General features: G+C 35.5%; 1 protein-coding gene across 2 annotated transcripts in view; it reads left to right on the forward strand.

The window, feature by feature from the left end:
• Positions 1 to 20,051, forward strand: part of LOC126810424 (speract receptor) — a 113,142-nt gene that overhangs the window by 58,806 nt on the left and 34,285 nt on the right. For both annotated transcript variants that reach the window (XM_050535482.2, XM_050535483.1), the window contains exons 9-12: positions 14,097 to 14,175; positions 14,796 to 14,904; positions 18,962 to 19,135; positions 19,271 to 19,375. In XM_050535482.2, the coding sequence (XP_050391439.1) occupies positions 14,097 to 14,175; positions 14,796 to 14,904; positions 18,962 to 19,135; positions 19,271 to 19,375 (467 nt within the window). The remainder of the gene's footprint in view (positions 1 to 14,096; positions 14,176 to 14,795; positions 14,905 to 18,961; positions 19,136 to 19,270; positions 19,376 to 20,051) is intronic.

Here is a 20,051-nt window from a genome sequence, read left to right on the forward strand (position 1 = left end):
CTTCTGTTCGGGATAATTTGATTTTTCTCTATTGCCATTTAAAGCGGTTTCAGGCGTTATGAAGGCTAGCTTAATGTAAGATAAAACTTTTCAATAAAAAACTAATTGAGATACGGATCTGTAAAGGGTGCATCTTCGACCCATATTCTAACGGGATGTCAAAACCGTATGTCTGTGCATATATTTCTCTTTATTGAGCTGTTATTTAATACAGGAAGCATAATGCAAGGAACATTTAATGCAGTTTGAAAAGACTGTTTGTTGGGAATAAGTGTGTCCCAAGACCGGGTATAACGAAATGTAAGTCACAGAGCAACTCTTAGAACGGAACAATTTCCGAACCAAACACATTAATTTAATTGAGTTACTACTAAGAACATAAATACTAAATGTACCGAAATGTGTCTTATCAGTAACAGGGTGTATAGTCTAACCTAGGATAGCACTTCTATATTTTGCTGGTATCCAAGGTTATTCAATTTAATTTATAATGTGGAAGCAGACGGGTAGTGTTTCCAGATACAGTTTTATAAAACACTGGCTGTAATACATGGTCGTGTTTAATACGTCTTCTTTTTTAAACTATGATGATATCTGGTTTTGGTTTTGGAGACGTATGTAAGAAATAAACAGGTTAAACCAAGACCCTAAAGACTTAATTTTGTTCATGACAGACAACCTGACTTCACCAGAGCTATAGTTTCTTTTACTGTAAAACTTGAGATAAAGCAGGCAAATAAGATTGTGTCTACATTAACTAATTGTATTTGAAAAAAAATACCGCGGTAGTTGCTATAGCCTGTTTCAGAGAGATGAGGTTTGCTTTAATCGAATGTAAATAACTTTAGTTACATAGACACAAATAAACATATCATTTTAAAGCCTATTCAGTTATAAAAATATCTTTCACTGAAGAGTTATCGATTTTAATTACTCTAATTGATTAGATATGGAATGGTGTAATCTAACGTGAATATTGCCTTTGTAACAAACCTTTAATAAACAATAAGCACACAAGTATAAAGATTTCATATACAAACTTTTGTACCCTTATTTAACTACCTGCAATAAACAGTAAGCGCACACGTATAACGATTTGATATTATACAAGCACTTTTTAACAACTTGCAATACACAGTAAGCACACACGTACGTATAAAGATGTGATATTATACAAGCGCTTGTGTTCTTTTTAATAAAGCTGAAATAAACAATAAGCACACACATATAGAGATTTGATATTATACAATCGCTTTTGGGAATTTTCCGAGCTAAAAAGCTCGGATGATATCCTGGAATAAGTTAATGATATCACTAATAAAGGAATATCGATTATTGTATTGGAAAGGAATGGCGGTATTTGGCGTGCAAACATACTTTTAAGGGCCCAACAAGAGAGACAAATAAGGTTTAAGGTCCACTCGGCTTGCGAGTAGGGGTCTTTAGCAATGTGAGAAAACCCACGTACAAGCTGGGAATCGAAACCACAACATTTGACTCAATGACAGACCTTACCATATAAAGCTCATGTTTGTAATTGCAAGTTGTTTGTTTAACTAATAAGATATTATTACATACTGAGGTCATTAATTAGAAAAGGATATAATAGGCCTTATGGGATTTAACGCTCTATTTTTTCTATTTTTGTTCACCAACAGTGGTAATAAGAACGTCAATAATTACATCTTAGTTCTCATTAAAAATATGCTAATTTTACTCTAATGCTAATGTTAATGTTTCTACAGAGACGAATATCATTGCGAATATGGCAATTTCCAATTCCCCGAAAATGATACGATTGGCCTGAAGAAATATTGACAAAAGTGAGGCTTACAAATGTTTATGAATGCTTGCGAATTTCTTACGAATCCTTTATCCTGTCGCCAACAAGTCAAGACAGATGCTAGAGTCTCCTTACAAATGGTTCGTGATTGCTTACGGATGTTGCGAAACAAAGAAAATATTCTTTCCTGGTGAATTTAACGAGCATGTTCCTAATATTCTCCACACTATATTTACGACCGCGAATGCGCACGAACACCTACTGGCGAATTATATTCGTAAGCCCATTCGCCACCATATTCGCCGCTATGTGAGAGTAACATTACGATTTTAGGAAAACCCGACGATGCCTTTTCATTCGGTTAGTAAGGTTAGATCGATTTTGATCTTCAAAACAATTCACAAGCGTATGTAGGAAAATCAACTAGAATTGCATTTAAAAGTAAATTTAAGGAATATATATCGCGGTTGAGAATCTCACTTTTTAACTTTACCAGACATTTCACTTAGTGACGTATTGAAGTGAAGCAGTGGGGTCGTTCAATGTCTTTGAAGTAATTGTTCATATTTTGAGAACCATCACTATAAATATTTTTTCACACTACCATCACTTCCGAAGAATTTGAAATGCTTTACAACCTTAACACCAAAACGATACTTTTCCATTAACAGATACACGACTTGTCTCTTGTCAAATAACTGACAATAACACTACACAAGATATATCTAAATGTCGGCTGAAATTGAAGCATGATATTTTGTTTTAGCTGGGTGCAGGGTCACGCTGTTTGAATAGTTGAATACACCATCATTAAATTGGTTGAAAGGAGGTTTGAAGACAGTAATGCGCACAGCCAAGAATATTAATATGTTCAGATATTTCGTCTTATTAAATAAATGACTTTTTGTGGCTTCATTTTGTCAGTCCTCTGCTTCTTAAGGATGTAACGAAAGGATGTGTTATAGTTTGTGATTTACACGTTAATATTGGTGAATACGTGGCACACTATGATACTATTATATTCATGCAAAGACTTATTCTATATATTTAAAACATAGATCGTTAGCAAGTCTATGTGACCAAAGGGTTACCAAGAACCACTGAGCAAAATTTAGAGCACATCATTGAGGTTTTATAAAGTTATGGGTTTTATAAATAGTTTATGCAGTGTGGGCTATAGTCTCTTGTTGTTGGTATTACATAGCTATTTCATTTTGTTATGCAAGTATTTAGTGTATTTCTATAGCTATTTCATTTTGTTATGCAAGTATTTAGTGTATTTCTATCATATCTGGACATATAATTCTACTGCCAACAATCACCAGCATTATCAATACAAGCCATGTAATTGGTACAGTTCCAGCACTCTTCAAATTAGCTGTGGTAAAATCCCTCGATCCACATATTCTTAAATATTACAGACCAGTTTCCAATCTTCAGTTTTTATCCAAGATTCTGGAAAAGGCGGTCAAACACGGTTATTTGATTATCTTGAGAGAAACAACTTGGTTTGTGAATTTTAGTAAACTTATAGACCCCTAAGACAGCCTTAAACAAAGCTGTAAACGACCTTTAGATGTCTCTGGATAAGGGGCGTGTTTCACTGCTGATATTATTAGATCTGTTCGCAGCTTTCGACTCAACAGACCACCAATCACTGCTTTTCCGGCGTTAGAAAGACTTTGGTATTAATGGGGCTGTTTTTGAAATGGTTTAGATCTTATCTGGCATCTCGCCATTAAATCGATCTGTGATCGTCAACTCAGACAAATGATGGTTCTGTTTTAGGACATGTTTTTCTACCAGGTATACAAGCAGCTTGGAGATGTTCTAAATCAAAATTATATAGGTCACCATCTTTATTCTGACGATACTCAACTTTTAGATTCGTTTACTCAGCTGGATCAGATCAAACAGAAGTGATCACAAAAATGGCTACAGGTATCGGACAAATTGCAACCTGGATTAATTTAAATGCGGATAAAACCGAAGTTATCCTTTTCGGCTCCGCCATGTTCTCACACAAGATTCAGCTTCAGCTCTAGCGAGATCATTAATTCTTTCTCGACTAGACTATTTTAATAGTCCGAAATATCCTAAAACCAACTAAATCGCCTTGAGCCCATTCAAAATCTCATTGCTAGAATGGTCACAAGATCTCCACACCGTTGTCATAACCTCAGTTCTCCAAACCCTTCATTGGTTACTAGTCAGTGCCTGGATAGACTTTAAAGTACTCTGTCTAACATATTAGTGTGTCAGTGGAGAAGCTACTGGTTACCCTGTGAATTAATTCAACAGTATATTCCAAAAAGACAGTTGCATTCAATCATCTAGTGGTACCAACGTTGACACTTGCAGCCTTTGAACAGAGAGCATTCGCTGTTGCCGCCGCTGAAAGATGGAATTCACCCCAAGCTAACTCAATTTTGTGACTTTTTTTTATCAATCTTCAAATCTCGACTAAAGGCTTATCTTTTTTAAAATTCACTACAAACAATTAACAAAAAACTTGGAATCAATGAACTTTTGTATATATTTTTGCTGATTTTGCGCTATATAAATGGATATATTAGAAGTATTTATTTTTGGATATGGTGAGTAGAATATGCATATCTATAATATATATTTCCTTGTCGGCCACGTTTTGCAATGATTTGGTCGCTATTGGCAAAGAAACCTTCTTGTCTGTGATTAGTGGGACTCTTCAAATAGATCGATGCTATTTGGCTGTTTGTCCCATATTAAGCTTATGAACTTTAATTTTAATACAAGTTAAGCCCGTAGAGAACTGTAGATTGGTATAACCTAAATGTCATTAACACCCAAAAGCAAAACAGAAATTGTAATACAATTGAGATGTCACCGAGTTAATGGTTATATAAAAATAAGTGTAGTTTATTGCATATCGCCACAGAATACAGATATAATTGTATTGCCATTTATTTTATGTCACGATATGTCAGAGTAATCTTTGAGAGGCATTTAATAACTGGATAGAGCAATAAACTATAACACATACTTATGGAAAAACAGCTACTTATTTATTTGGGCGACGTTTCGAAGAGTATCAAGCTAATACAGTAATACAAATATTATGAGGCTAATTTATACAGAAAAACTATAACAACAATTCTTGAAACCACACAGGACAACAACAAGATCAAAAGAGGGGATATTTTACAAAGACTAATTAACTAATGGGTGAAAGGTAATCATTTGATCGAAGAGTTGCTGCTAATTAGGAGACCCCTACAAAGCATTACTACTATTTCCATGCGACATGTTATTATTTGTAATTTTTACTGTTGTCGTGTAAGCTTAATTGTATACATTATCAGATCACTAAACATCGTCAAGGATGTGGATCATGTGATTATAGGTTATTGTTTATTAACTTTTTGATTTAGACTAGAATCGACTGAGGCTTGAAGTTACTTTTTTCTACCATATTTTGGCAAATATTTATAAATTTGATGCCCAATGATAACAGAGTGAAGGGGATTGATACGATGATGTCAATGGCGTATAGTGACGTGTTTACATGTTACTTACAATTTCTATTTTCAAAATTGCAATGCCCAAACTCATAAAGCTTTTGAAAAAAAAATCCATATATTGCCATATGTTAGCCCTGGTATGTGGTAGAAAGTGTTGAGACTTGGAGATCAATGATGGACAATATACTGTTGTTCATGTTATATTCCTATATATGTTGTGGATAAACAAATATAGTTTCACAGTTAATTGATGGTTCATTCATTGCAGTACATCACATTGATGCACATCATTGCATTTCATTATACCTGATTATATATAATTGCACTACTTGTTATTTAAATGATTACTTATAATGGATAACAAGCTGAAACAAACAATTTTACTTTTTTATTTAGTCTTTAAAGTTGTGGCACTTGCCAGAAATAGACACAGATACAACAACACACTGATTATATATGCGTCATCATTACACCAAGCTTTACTTATTTATTTTCTACATGTATCGTGTTGCTGTCAAGGCTGGGATTCTTAAGGGACACTATAGCAGAACTCAGTTCGACCTGTGCACCAATAAGCTGTTTAACATTGAGGACATGTCCAGGGATGTTGAAGTTGGTCTACGCCAGGCAGTACAGAGTGAATCTCGATGCGGTGGCCAGGGATATGCTAAATGCAACTGTGCAGCGAGTGGCAAGCAATGTCAGACCAACAGATGTGAATGTTTCAAGTCAGGCGTTAAATGCAACAGCAGATGTCACTCCAGCACCACATGTCCAAACAAGAACTGAAGTCCTCCATGATATGTCAAGCATCCCATTCACAACTGTAACTGAAATCATACCTGATATGTGAATAAAACTATGAACATCTACATAACTGTTTGTTTTGTTTTAATGTTTTTGACTCATTAGTGAGAATAATTCATTTTAGTCAATCTGTCTAGAAATCCGCCTAAATTTCCAGTCAATCTGTACATTGACTGATTTTTTTAGTCAATCTACAGAATGACTGAGTGAATCAGTCAATCTACAGAATGACTAAAAATTCCAGTCAATCTACAGATTGACTGATTTTACACATTGACTGTAACATATACAAACCTAACAATAAAAACTAATGAGCAAGTTTTGCTAATAGTATTGAGATGTACCTTACTGTCTACCAGGAAAAGAAATCAGGGTGTTTATTATTAAAAATAATCATCCCGGAATTAAGATGACACAGTCCAGAATTTTATTTCAAGACGGATAATACCCTGACCACCCCGCGTTGTCATTTATGTGCTGTGGCCTATTTAAACTACCCAAAGAAATGTTGATTTAAATTAAACACGAACCAGACTGCAATTGGTTAGAAAGTCGCATTGATGAAATCCAAAAAGTCAATAATTTATCCTGGCAAATGAGTAGTACATTTCATAGCAATAAATTAACAGTACCTTGCGAATGGAAGATGTAGTCATAAAGGAATGCAGACGAGTTATTAATTAATCTATGGGCGCTTTCACATAGTAATTAGCATTATCTGTAATTGACTTTAATTCTATTTGATTAATACTCTCTCGAAATTTGTTTCAAGGTACGTCATGTAGTTCATTAGATTGTTTACATACCTGTTATATATAAATACATTAATTGTATTAAACCTGATTTATTCATTGAACTTGAACAGGAAATGCCAAATGCCACGATTTTGGCAGCCAAGTTAGATTGCGTCTCGCGCATGTTTATTTTCGTTATATCTTGATTACCGTGTCTGACAATAACTATATTACTATAAATAACACGCTAGACAAATTTGGTTCGTATGCCCAATAGAAGCAATATAATATCAAGTTTTAGATATGCAAAGTTACCGATGCTTTTATGTTCTAAGATTCTGAAAAATCTCAGTTTACCGGATGTATAGACGCATTATTGGTAGAAGAAAGTATGGTTATTGTTTCGTATTTCCCATGTGATAATGGAAATTTGTTGGGGCTATGTCTTTTATAGAATATGTTTTGTTTTAGCGGATGTCATGGGTGTATGAATATGACCCAGTATTGATGTTCTTGCTTTTTTGTCACTTATTTCGACTATGTTAATTTCCTCTACAGGAAACCTTTCTTTGATTCATCTTGCTTTTGACATTCAGTGTATGATAAAAATAAAGTTTAATAAATGAAATTTCTTCCCTCTGGGTGATTTTTCACTGGTGGCAAGAACGGCCATATTTTATCTTCGGGACTGATATCCAAGATAAAATTTACTCTATTAAATTAGCAACCTAACGATAACGTTTAAATGATACCTTATAATATGATTTTCATGTAGGATCAAGTGTAGTTAGAATTATTTGGCTGGTTGAAACGAAAAGCTGGTGTCTTAGGGAGATTCTCAGTGCATAGCACCTCTACAACAGTAAGCTATTTAACACACTGTCTTAGATCAGACAGAATTAAACCCAGGTTTAATAAAATATCCGGGGGTTATTATGCCACGTAACTACTTAATCCCTTTCCTTATTATTCAACGATGGGAATTGTAATTTTAGTAAGATCATATAAAATAAAGACACACTTGGTTCTAACCGAATCACAATAACAGTCCGATGAACGAGTTTGATAAAATCACGCTACAGCAAGTTTTGGATACGTATGATTGAACTATTAGGCAAGGCAAAACGAATGCGGTTCGGTCTGAAATAACGAACACATGCATGGATTATTTATCGACAAGATGATGGTTATGATTGTAACATTCTTGAAATATAGAATCTCATAAATATTCTTGTTTCGGCATTTTAAATTATGAATTTTTTCTTTAGGCAGAAATTCAAACGAGAATGCACCAGCGTATACGATAAGCTGGGACACATGGAAATTATTGTGGTGGATTATGCGTCCCGGAACAGCTGACAATACTTTCCTGTCATCTGTAAACACCATTGTCACAGCATGTTATATTTTGGGTTTTCACTAGTTAGTAAATAAATGTTCTAGGATAACTGCGACACACACGCACCCACACATTGTTGTTATACACATGGGAGCATGTCAATGTGTCCTGACCACATACGTTTTGAGCTTTACATGGCAAGAAATATGTACACAATTTCCCAGAAGGGCATTTTACTTACAAACTGAATACAAAGCCAGGTTTGATGAAACTCCATTATACGTAAGATCAAAAGTTAACTACGCATGGGTAACTTCATATTCTTTATTCGGTTCTCGCACGCTTTCGATAACATTGGCACTGTGTGAACCTGATATTTTCACAGGAATGTAACTTACTGCTCAAAGCAAGCTGAAGCCGGGGTTTTTAAGCCAACCCGTTCAGACGACTAAGATGAACCAGTTTAAAATAAAAAGCCTTCTCGAAGACAGGTCGCGAACTGGGTTTTTTAAACTGGTTTATTTGCCCCACATTTGCGTTCAGACGCTTAAGTTAAACTGGTTTAACGATCCCCGGGGTTTTTAAATCAGTTCAAATTAAGCGCCTGAACGGGTCTCTAACGCCAGCCGCCTCATTCCACAGACTGTCTCTGCAGCCCCTTCTAGGCCTGATTAATACATAAGGGCTTTACGATTAAGGTATTAGGTAATATGATCAACTGGAGTAGATACAACTGTGCACAATATTATGTTTATTATCAAACCACACTTACAACATTTCTATTGACACTGTCACTAACTTGCCTGCCATAGTTGTCCAAAGCGGTTGAAAACGGGGGCTTTAATTCAGCTCTGTCTGATAACAGAATTTTTCTAAACATGGCTATATTCTAAAAAATATAATTAGCACTGGTATTTGTTACAAGAAATGGGCATGCAAATAATTTGTCGATTTTAACGTTCACGATTTTAAAGTTCCTGATATATAAATTGAGTTAAGTAGTAAATGTTCCGGGAGCCGCGGGGGCTCAGTGATTAAGGCGCTGACTCGCTAACCAGGGCATCCGGAATTCTATACCGGTAAGGGCCGAGACAGTTCCCCGGGATTTTTCAGCGTGGTTCTCCTTGTCAGAGGTGCAGGATGGATTGCCCGGCAAGGACAGTGTCTAGTCGATCGGTGGGACGAAAATCCGAGGTTTCATGAAAAGGTTTGCTTTAAAGATGAAGAACCCTTGGCGGTTTAAATCCGAAATAAGAGTAGGCCTAGGTCGTAACGCCACTGTCCAGGAAATTATTCCCCTTAAAATTGTGCATGGCGTATGCCCGTCTTCATTAGCTTAGTCAGTGCAGAAAAGTAGGACGTTAAATCCCATTTCATTTAACGTACATGCATGTTTCATTATTTTACAGGAGCGAAACAAAAGTGAAAATGCCACATGACAATCAGAAACAAACATGCACCATGTGTTAAGCGATTTCTAATTAATATCGGTATCTTAAGCGTAAACATGTTATGTTATGTCTAGAAATGAGACAGATATAAATTGGATTAGACTATTTAGGTGTTTTTTTTAGATTGACTAAGCTAATAATTATTTCTGGCAAATGAAGTACATATATTTCTAGACATAATTCTCATTCCTCAATCAGCATATTTCTTAACCAGACTAGAAATATTTTTTTGCGTTTTCAGTCTATAATAATATAGATTATAATTGTATTGGATTCTATGAACAAATCCTTCAGCTTCATATCAATTACTCAAAAATACATTCCAGTTGTCACAATCAATGTGGTTGTTTTTTAAAATAAAAATAGGTCTAGCGTTTCATTTCTTTAACTAGAAAAATCAAAGGCCGTGTTTCTTTATATGAGAAACTAATTCATGAAAATAAGAACTGTCCAGACATCAAGAAGAGATGGTAATCCAAGACTTTGGCTAGTCGGAGGACGTCAAATAACAATTAACGCGTTATGAACAGATAATGGAATTAACTACCGGATGAACAATAGAATTAAGATTGGAAAATGACGATTGTGATTCTGAATAGTTAACCATGACTTAGGCCAGCTTAATATTTCATTTAGTGTGTTTGGCTTGTACAATCACTGCTGGCATTGTAGGTACGTGTATAATTAGATTAAACAATATTTTATTCATTTGAACGGGATAAGCCCAATAAACATGCTTTATTTTCAGCATAATAATACAAAACTGATTTCGAAACTGGCTTATAGATGCATTCACCAGAAACACTGGCTTAAATGAATTGTTTGTCCTTACACGGTGTTTATTACCTGATAGACATTTGTTACACGTTTGCGTTTAAAACAATGAGCGTGTAGTCACGAAATTAAGCATAAGTGACAGATGTCACGGCCGAGGTATGGTATGTCCCTCCCCCTTCCTAAGACACCGGATCAACAGCGTTCGTCATTTGGAGAGTTCTCATTTCTAAGAATATTTTTGTTATGAATTTGTATATAAATTTTCGGGTATTAAATTTTCTAGGAGGTATGGCGTATCACTCCATTTAACGTCCACTCAACACAAACTACAAACTATGTCATTTTGGTACTAACATGTGGTACAATGTTATTGGTACCAATACATTTATTTCTTTTTGCAGACGTTTTCAGTTCTCGTGAACCTCTTCGGACCATATTAAAATAATACATAGTTTTATTCAAATCACCCAGAAGAGACGACTATATGTTTAATAAAGAACATGTATATACCTGGTTACATTAATATCTAATATAGATGATGACCAGACTCATTCCAACAGACGCTATAGCAATATGATATCTATCTGGAATATCCAGCATTCTTGTAGTGATCGTGTAGAGCAATTTGTTTTATTGTAGTTTGTATTATGGATGACCATCAATCTCATTCACGATCCCATTGTGACCCTGAGATAAGTGAACCTGTCAAATTATCGTATGATTTAACGTTAAAACTCCAAGTGATATCAAGCGGCTGTAGTAGTTAATATACGATATTTGATAGATATTAATTGATAGATTTTCTCTAGAAGGCTACACTATATCCAATAATAGTATCTTTAAGGGGGGTGGGGGCGCCCAAATCTTCTAGGTCTTGGTTTCGATCCCAGTGATGGCCAAGAACATATTCTGGGGTTTTCCAGCGTGGTTTTTCCTTGCCACAGGTGCAGGACTGAGGGTCTGGCTAGAAACAGCGTCTAGTCGCTCAATTGGGACAAAAACCGAAACCCCATATACACGTTGAAGTGCACGTAAATTAACCCTTGACAGCTGGAATTCCATGATGACACACTGTTTGGCGTTTTCCCCATCTTCATTAGCCCAGCCGTATTCAATAGCCCGGTCGATGCAGAAAAGTAGGACGTTAAACCACATTTGATTCATTCATTCCCAAAGTTTCTCAAACAAACTTTATTGGCAGTAATAAAGCTTTGTTTATTTTATGAACAATAAATTAAAGAAAATAGTACGCAACTATTACAGGTCATGCATTAGACCGAAACTAATCTGAATACGTTTCCTTTCTTCAGGATTTTCTTTCTTAAATTGTTTTTTTGTGTCATTTATAACAGCTTGAGAACATACATGAAGCTAGGTGACCGACATTTTAATTCCTATATCGACGAATTTAGTCGAATACACTAAGCCCACTTCGAGAATTTGAGATGTATTTATTTCGCTTTCGTAATTCATATTTAATGGAATTGAAAATGTCTATTTAGTCTTGTAAAGATTGTAAAGAAGTGAAACTGCAGAACAAAATAGTACATTAATTAATTGTTCACTATGGCGGCAAATAAGATAGTTATGTGTGTGTGCTAATGTGTATTTTATGTTTTGTCTGTTTCATAAAGTATTAAAAATGATTGCGTTTTAGTAAAGGGATTTCAGTAACCTAAGTAGACTTACTTGACTAACCAAATTACAAAACCACACATCTCTTTTATAACTCTGACTCTGCGTGTTTCATTGTAATGTCGACGACAGGGTTACTCTTCAATTTAAACCGGTGTGTGAGGGTTTTTTATATATCCATACACGACCAGTCTATGTTTTACATATATAGTTGTTAGTGTATGGTTTTCATTGTTTTAGCTGGAAGAAACCCCGAGTTGATATACATGTACACCTAATTTCCAACTGTCTTTAAAAACAACAACTTTACTAAATAGTAATGGCTGATTCAGGGAGACTGGCAGGGGATCTTCTACCAAAAAAAAAACAAAGGTTAATTCACTTTGTTGGGAGTATGCTTTTCGTCGAGTCATATGGTATTTTTACACCTTCTCTGGCTCATTTATCTTCATATTGTATCAAATGATATCACATGGAATGCAGAAAAATAGAAATAACATCACATGCTCTATAAAGAGTAAGGATACATTGCACAACACTCGTCAGTAGCTAATAACTAACTGGAATGATAGTTCATATCTGGATTTCATAAGCTACGCTGAGACAAATGGCCATGCACTTGTAAAGTCATCCGCCAAGTGCCTTAAGCGCAAAATATAGCTATATAAACTCCTCAAATGAAAAGTGGCACCAAATGTTCTATAAAAGTAATCATACCCCGATTCGACAAGGCACATCATTTTATTCTACCAAATATGATAATATGATCCTTGATTTGCTATTTGTCGTTGTTGTTCACTGGTTTGTTTGATGGGGTTTGTTTGCATGTAGCTGCGTCCTCCTGCACATACCAATACAGTTCTATAGAAGAAGAAAGACAAAACATAGTTCAGACTTTCATTACGAGTTGTAATGTCTTGTAAACACCAAAGACAGCTCTGCGTATTTACTTTTCTATTCACGTATAGTTAAAACAACATTTAAGAATTTAATGTCATTTCTATAGTTAATAATTCAGATTATTCAGTCGCCACGATGAAGTGTATGATGGCTAGCAATAATCTTCTATCTAATTTAGCTGAATTGGTTCTTCACACTCAATAACATTAATACAGTTAGTTTACATCGAAATCAATCATTTTTCTACAAGATTCTATCTTAGATCATGAATTATAGACATTCTCACTATCCGTAGGGATATTACGTATCAAGTTAGTTCCGTGCAAAAATATTCCCGAGATTTACTTAAAAGTTCTCTTGCATTAACCTTTGATAGCTGTTAAAGAAAAAAAACGTTTTTGACAGGAATGTGTTATTATAACATTTGTTACTGAAACAATCACTATTCCCCGAGAAACCTTTTACAGACATGCCTTTATTAGAAGCATAGAAAAAAAATAATTATGATCATATAGAATATTCGGCAGAACTTGATAACAGAGCAAAAACCTTTTGAAGTGCCCAAATGTGGATTGTCAAGTACTATTACGACAGCGTTAATCGCAGTAGTTTACACAACGTGTGTCTTGTTGACATTTCAAACAGTTTGAATTTTAACCCTTTGAGTCGAGGTCCAACAATTACAGCCGACACCGAGTGACTCTTTTGTCAGTTTGAAAGTAAATAAAGCTCTGTAATTATATAACATTAAGGTCATTAACTGGAATGATCTTGCCTACGTTGAGATTTCATTTCTCTGCTGCAATGATAATTTAGCTTTGAATGGCTGTGCTACCTGAATTCACCTTGACTATCATATGTGTACCCAAAGTATTACAGCAGTTTAGACTGTAACATTGCGTCTAATTATTCAAGAACAGGGCATGTAGATTTACCATCATATTTTAAAAACAGATTCACAATCTCCGCTTCAATAGTTCGACTATAACGGACAGGTGATTCGTTTGAAATGGCAATGATTTTGTGGAAAATTCCGCCGAAGATTTGAATTCTCCTATATGACAAAGCCAAAAATCGGTCAAATTAGTGCAATGTCAAGAGATTTTCATTATAGACTGAAGACCAGTAAATGTGGACCGGATCTTATATATTTATATTTGTGTGTTTCAGCGTATACAAGAGAAGTGTTAGGTGGTGTTGCTGGTGGTGTTATGTTAGTAACAGCTATTATTGGTTACTTAATATACAGGTAAATATTTCATTTCATATTTGGAGGGATGCGTGCGCTTTAGATAACAGGGTATGTCACTGAGTCAAGTGGCGTGTTTTCGGTCCCACACTTGAACGTGCCAAGGGGTATTGTCTCCTGCTTAACATCGTGGATTTTCTCCGGTTCCGCCGGTTTCCCACCACTGCCCAAATAACCTAGTTTGTGTTGAGTGGACGTTAAACACATTTCTCTTTTTAATTTTTATTAAGATATGATAAGAGTGTGTCATTCTGGGCTGCGTTTACACCTTATCGGGGTCAAATTTGTGTCGTATTTGTGCCGTGTAGTTATAGGGGCAAGCTCAAGTCCGAGGTTCTGCTGGGAAAGGAAACGGTGGGCTTTCTTTTAGCAAGATTTGTTTTCTTTCTGAGTGTTATTTTCCCACCGAGGATGGTGGCTTTTTCGAACATACACTAGAATACCGACTCTACTCTTGGTCACGTCCAAATGCTGGATCCAAACAACAGCAAGGTCACATGATGACATACCTTATGATCGAGCGCCCAAGCCTCCCGTCACTCGTAATCATTTCGATAATTAACCCGAACATACTTTATAATCGCTTTTACCATATGGAACATCTTGATATTTCTTTTCAGAAACTGGAGGTATGAACAAGATCTGGCTAGTCTTCTATGGAAGATAGAATACAAAGATTTAAGTTTTGGTGATCATTACATGCAAACATTCCATGGTGGTCGCTCAAAAGTAAGTAAATATTATATTAGCCATAAACAATTGTGATTTCTGGGTGGTTGCGTGAAATGTATCTTGATGGTTTGGTGAAATGTGTCCGGATGGTTACTTGAAATGTATCTGAATGGTTTCTTGAAATGTATCTGGACTTTTGTATAGTCAATTTAGAGACCATAAGATGAAGAATTACATCATACATTTAATTGCTACAATGTCAAATTAGAGCTATCCCTAGTCCAGCCCGATTCCACACTTTGTCCAGTGATTCAAATCTACACCACCACTTCTAACTGACAAAAAGTGTCGGGATATACTTAGTAGACATACCAGACATCATAGGTCAAGTGACTGACTTTGTTTTCTGCTGGATATAGACCACAATTAAATAATCCAAAGTGTGTTCCTCGAAAAACAAAACTATTGTAGAAGGACACTAAACACCATTTCAACAGAACGCGAGTTCCTTACCCTAGTTTGAAACGAAAATGAAAAGAAACGAAAGACCTAGAGGTCTAATTATATTTACACTGCCCCAAAAGGTTAAAGATTTGTCCGAATTGAATCACATATACAAAGTTATGGAAATATAACGTATTAATTTCTGGTTCTGGCTGCTGCGTGTCTTTTTTCTGCCCTATGGCTTTTATGGAATCTATATGTCTTAATTATTTACTTGCAAATAATAAAAAATGTGATCCTACACGCAAAAAATAAATTTGGCATGGAAATCAATTTGTTCAGATAAACCACTTTTCTATCTTACTAGCATCATGGAACATTTTTTCTAGCGGTACCTTCTTTCCATCTGGGAACGTACATTGATCCAAGATGACTAAACGATAGTATGTATGATGTTTAAGTTTAAATAATTTGTATGGAATTAAGTTCAGATCAAAACAAAGGTGGCTTAATGACTAATTTGCTGACTCAATGACTAATTCGCTGGCTCAATTGCTGTCCGGGCAAAATGTATGGCAATAATATGTCCCGGCATAATATTGGTTTCTAATTCGTAAACAAACTTTGTTAGATATACAGGAAAGGCTAAGGAAATAGATAACACATTCAGTAAGTTGTTTATCAAGAAACACCACTTCCCTCTTGATTATCAAACTCATGTACAAATAGTGACGCAATATATCTAGCTGACCAAAAAAGGAAATAATCTTAGCTAAGTTGCAAAGAATGTGGGTGCCCAATATTCATATTAAACATGAATACCATGCACATTTCTGGAAAGGTTAATCAACCAAGTGACACATTATAGAGACGAATATTCCGGTTGAAGGCGTTATATCCTTTAAAATAGAAATCCCGAAACCATTCGGTGTTCCTAGAGGGAAAGTATGTAGCGTGTCCAGAAGACAGACGCTCTGGCGAGAGCGGGTTAAAAGAGCCCGAAAGCCAGTTTATTTTTGAGTTTATTAGACTTATGCTTGAACTTGCGTAACCTGCCAGATATAAAAACGTATTTAGAAGAATAGTGTTTTCCTGCGTTATATTGGAGTCATATTGAAATCTATTTCGAAACACAACATGAAGCAAAGAATTAGCTGTATGACGTGTGCCCGTCTTCAATAGGCCGGTCGGTGCAGAAAAGTAGGACGTTAAATCCCATTTCACTCATTCATTAAAAACAAATATCTAGTAAACTTATACACTTCCAGGGAGTCTTAAATGCCCTGTGGATTTATAGCTGTTCTCGTCCAGTTGGATTTTCCTGCAGACGTATTAATCCTTTTATCCAAATAAAAGTCTGAACGGATAAAACCCTTCTCTGGAATGTTGGATGTTGGCTGTTTACTAATTAGTCACTGTGATGTCAATACTATGAGCTGTTCTTTATCATAATATTATACCATAATCACTTCTTACATGTTTACTTTATCAAATCACCGCCCGCCCTAAAGCCACTATGAGTAACGGGCTTACTAACATAATGAGGAAGATTTTGAGTTTCTAAATGTAGCTGAATACAGATTGATAGTGAATTACCAGAGCATCAAAAGATCTTTGTTACTGGTGTGATCAAAATAAATTACCGAACAACGTGGTTGCTGGCACGATGAAAATCGAAAAGATTAGTGTTGTCTAGAGTAATTAGTCTTGCAATCACTCAATACACGCAGCATCATAGAAGCCTGTTTGTGGCGAGACACGTAATAATAGGTCCATCCTGAAATGACTTATATTAAGAAATATTGTTAACATTGATGTGTGTAGCTATAATCGGTTTATCATCAAGTCATGATATACGCCATTAATCCTGTCTAGATTAAGGCTACCAATAACGTTATTAATATAATCACCAGTATACAGGGATGGCATTTGTACCGGTTGGAACCCTGTAGTTACATAATTCCTAATCTGGCAATTACAACCCAAGATCAAGGCTAGTGGATAACCAAAAAACCTTATTTATTCATCATTGCCTACAGCAGATTAAACCGTAGAAGATTATCTGGTGATGAAATATGCCAAACACACGTCTGTTCTGTTGGTCAAATATCGTGAGCGTTGAAAAGCTCATCATCTGCAATGGAAATAGTGGTTACATTTTTGTCTCAAGAGAGAAATATCCGATAGTAGACAAACAGGGGTATTAAAAAACTATATATATCAATGCCCACATTGGCGTCCACACACCGGGGTTTATCCGAACGTGTCCCGATTCCCCACGGAATCAAATGATCACCCATTCGATGTTTTGCTGTCATTATATAATTACTTTTGTTGATTTCTCCGACACGGACAGTTGGCTGTGATAATGTCTTAGACATTATAACATTATATGTGACATTATATATTTAAAAAAATTTCTTACCAATAAATGCACAGAGAGAGAGAGAGAGAGAGAGAGAGAGAGGGAGAGAGAGAGAGAGAGAGAGCACAATGACGATTGAAGATTAACACAATTGTTGAATATATGTATGTCACAGACATATATCACTGATATTTAATCATTATTTATTTCTATTCCTGTCTCTATACTTATATTTCTTATATTCAATAGAAATAAATAGGTTTTGACGTTTTTCTACTCCGGGTCGGTATGTCTGTTTTTGAGATATACAAACATCTTAACAATAAAATGTTATGAAGCACGCATTGTATTAACAGAACAGACAGGCTGTCTACCCAGAGCAGGACAGTTATGTGGTCTGTAGACTTTTATCCTTTGACGTTTATTAATAAGTACACGATTTTTGCTATTATTCTTGTATGTTTGATAGCGATGAAAGTGTTCAACGGAACCCTAATTCAGTTTTTACACAATCCTTAAATCGTCAAATCTTTACATCGCCAAATGGATGAAACTGTGTCCGCTCCTATTATCTAGTAGTACGGCCAGTAAGTAGAGAGTGTTATAAGAATGGGCGCGCGTTTGTGGGGTGGGGATAGAACGACCTTGGGGAGGCTAAAGTCAGTGACGTTAAACCATGGCAGCTTGTGAATTCTAACCAGTTGGGGACTAATAAAGCATACATGCATTGTTAAATACGTGTATGCCTCATACACCCATGAAATAATCTCCGTCCTTTCTAAATTTTCTGTCTAATGGTTACTAAGATCAGTCTAGTAATTTCGGATGAAATTTTATATTTGTAAGTTATTTATAAATACGCCCACGCGAGGAGATTTGCTAAGCTTTTCAATGCAGCGACTGTTTCAATAATCAAAACATCCCAGGTTTTAGTGGCAGTATCATGAAAATGAAACTGATTATGCCAGAGCAAACAATGTTCAGCTTCTAATTGACACTAAAATCAAATAAAACTGTTTTATATTGAAAAGAGACCAGAACTATAGAAGACCAGCACTATAGAAGAGCCTACCCTAAACCTTCATCGGTTTAACCAACGTTGTAGCTGCCGATATATGTCTAAACTACTAAAGCAACCAAAACTCTTAGGGAAATAAATGTTTCTGTTCTGAATGGCATATTTCAAGTCGATCGCTGGCAATTGAAATTGGGGTTTTATAACCTGGAGATCTGAAAATGCCAACCTTTAAAAGCTTAACACAATTAGCTTGCTCAGTTAAATGATCATTATTTTATTTCTTTCAGCCCAATGGATTAAGTAAAACGGCCAGTCAAATCTCGTTGATTTCCCAAGTTGACTTAGATCTAAGACAACTGTTTACGCATGTCGGAACATACAGAGGAACTATAGTAGCTATAAGAATCGTTAACAAAAAACACGTGGAGTTAACTCGGAATGTGAGGAAAGAATTGAAAATCGTAAGTTAACTGTAATTTAATTCTTACTGACAGAAAATGTTTTAAATCGAATGTGTAATTTAATTTTAATCGCCTGTTTTCATTTATCTAATTAACTTGGTGACATAAAGGTTTGTTGTTTTTTTCCTTTTACAGATGCGTGAACTACGTCATGATAATATTATACCATTTATTGGTGCGTGTATTGATTCGCCTAATATACTGGTTATAACTGCTTATTGTGGAAAGGGAAGTCTTCAGGTAACGAACAATATACAATTTTAAAGACGACATTTACGGTTTTAATTAAATTAAATCCCCAAGCCCCAATCCCCGTAGGCGGCGAAGCACCAGTAAGTCCATTCATTTCCATGCCTTGCTTTACTTAGAGAAGTACTTTGATTTTTGATGCTCTATAATAATTAGACAAGGGCACGGGGGCAGTGGGCAGCAGTGTGCTCTCTTGGAAATCAGTTTACATAGATATTGTGCAAATGCATTATTCTTTCAAAACTTACGGAGATAACCTGGTCACGATAATCGGGTGGTTTTAGCGCGGTGTCACCAGCCCTGCATTAAAACTAAATATTATGAGTGTTCCCTGCTAGTCCTTAATATTTAGGCCAATTTGATAATGAGGCAAATACTACAATGCAGTCGAAATAATTTAAATCCAAAAGCCCACTGATAGATAGCTTATAATGCTATTATATCCAGAGATATTCTAATGCACTCTTAAGCATCCCTAGCATTAAAATGTTCCCCAATTTTGGAGGGAAGGTATCGCATCCCAAACCTATGTTCAAGAAAAGCACTTTCTCAAATTGGTTCCTACGACCCCAACCCCCTGCAATAGTGTATATCTGGGGGTTATGAATGAATGTATTATATAAAGTTAATTACATTTAATTTTCTGTTTAAGGACCATGATCAAATA

Source organism: Patella vulgata, chromosome 2 (genome assembly GCF_932274485.2).
Source record: "Patella vulgata chromosome 2, xgPatVulg1.2, whole genome shotgun sequence".
Taxonomy (NCBI): domain Eukaryota; kingdom Metazoa; phylum Mollusca; class Gastropoda; family Patellidae; genus Patella; species Patella vulgata.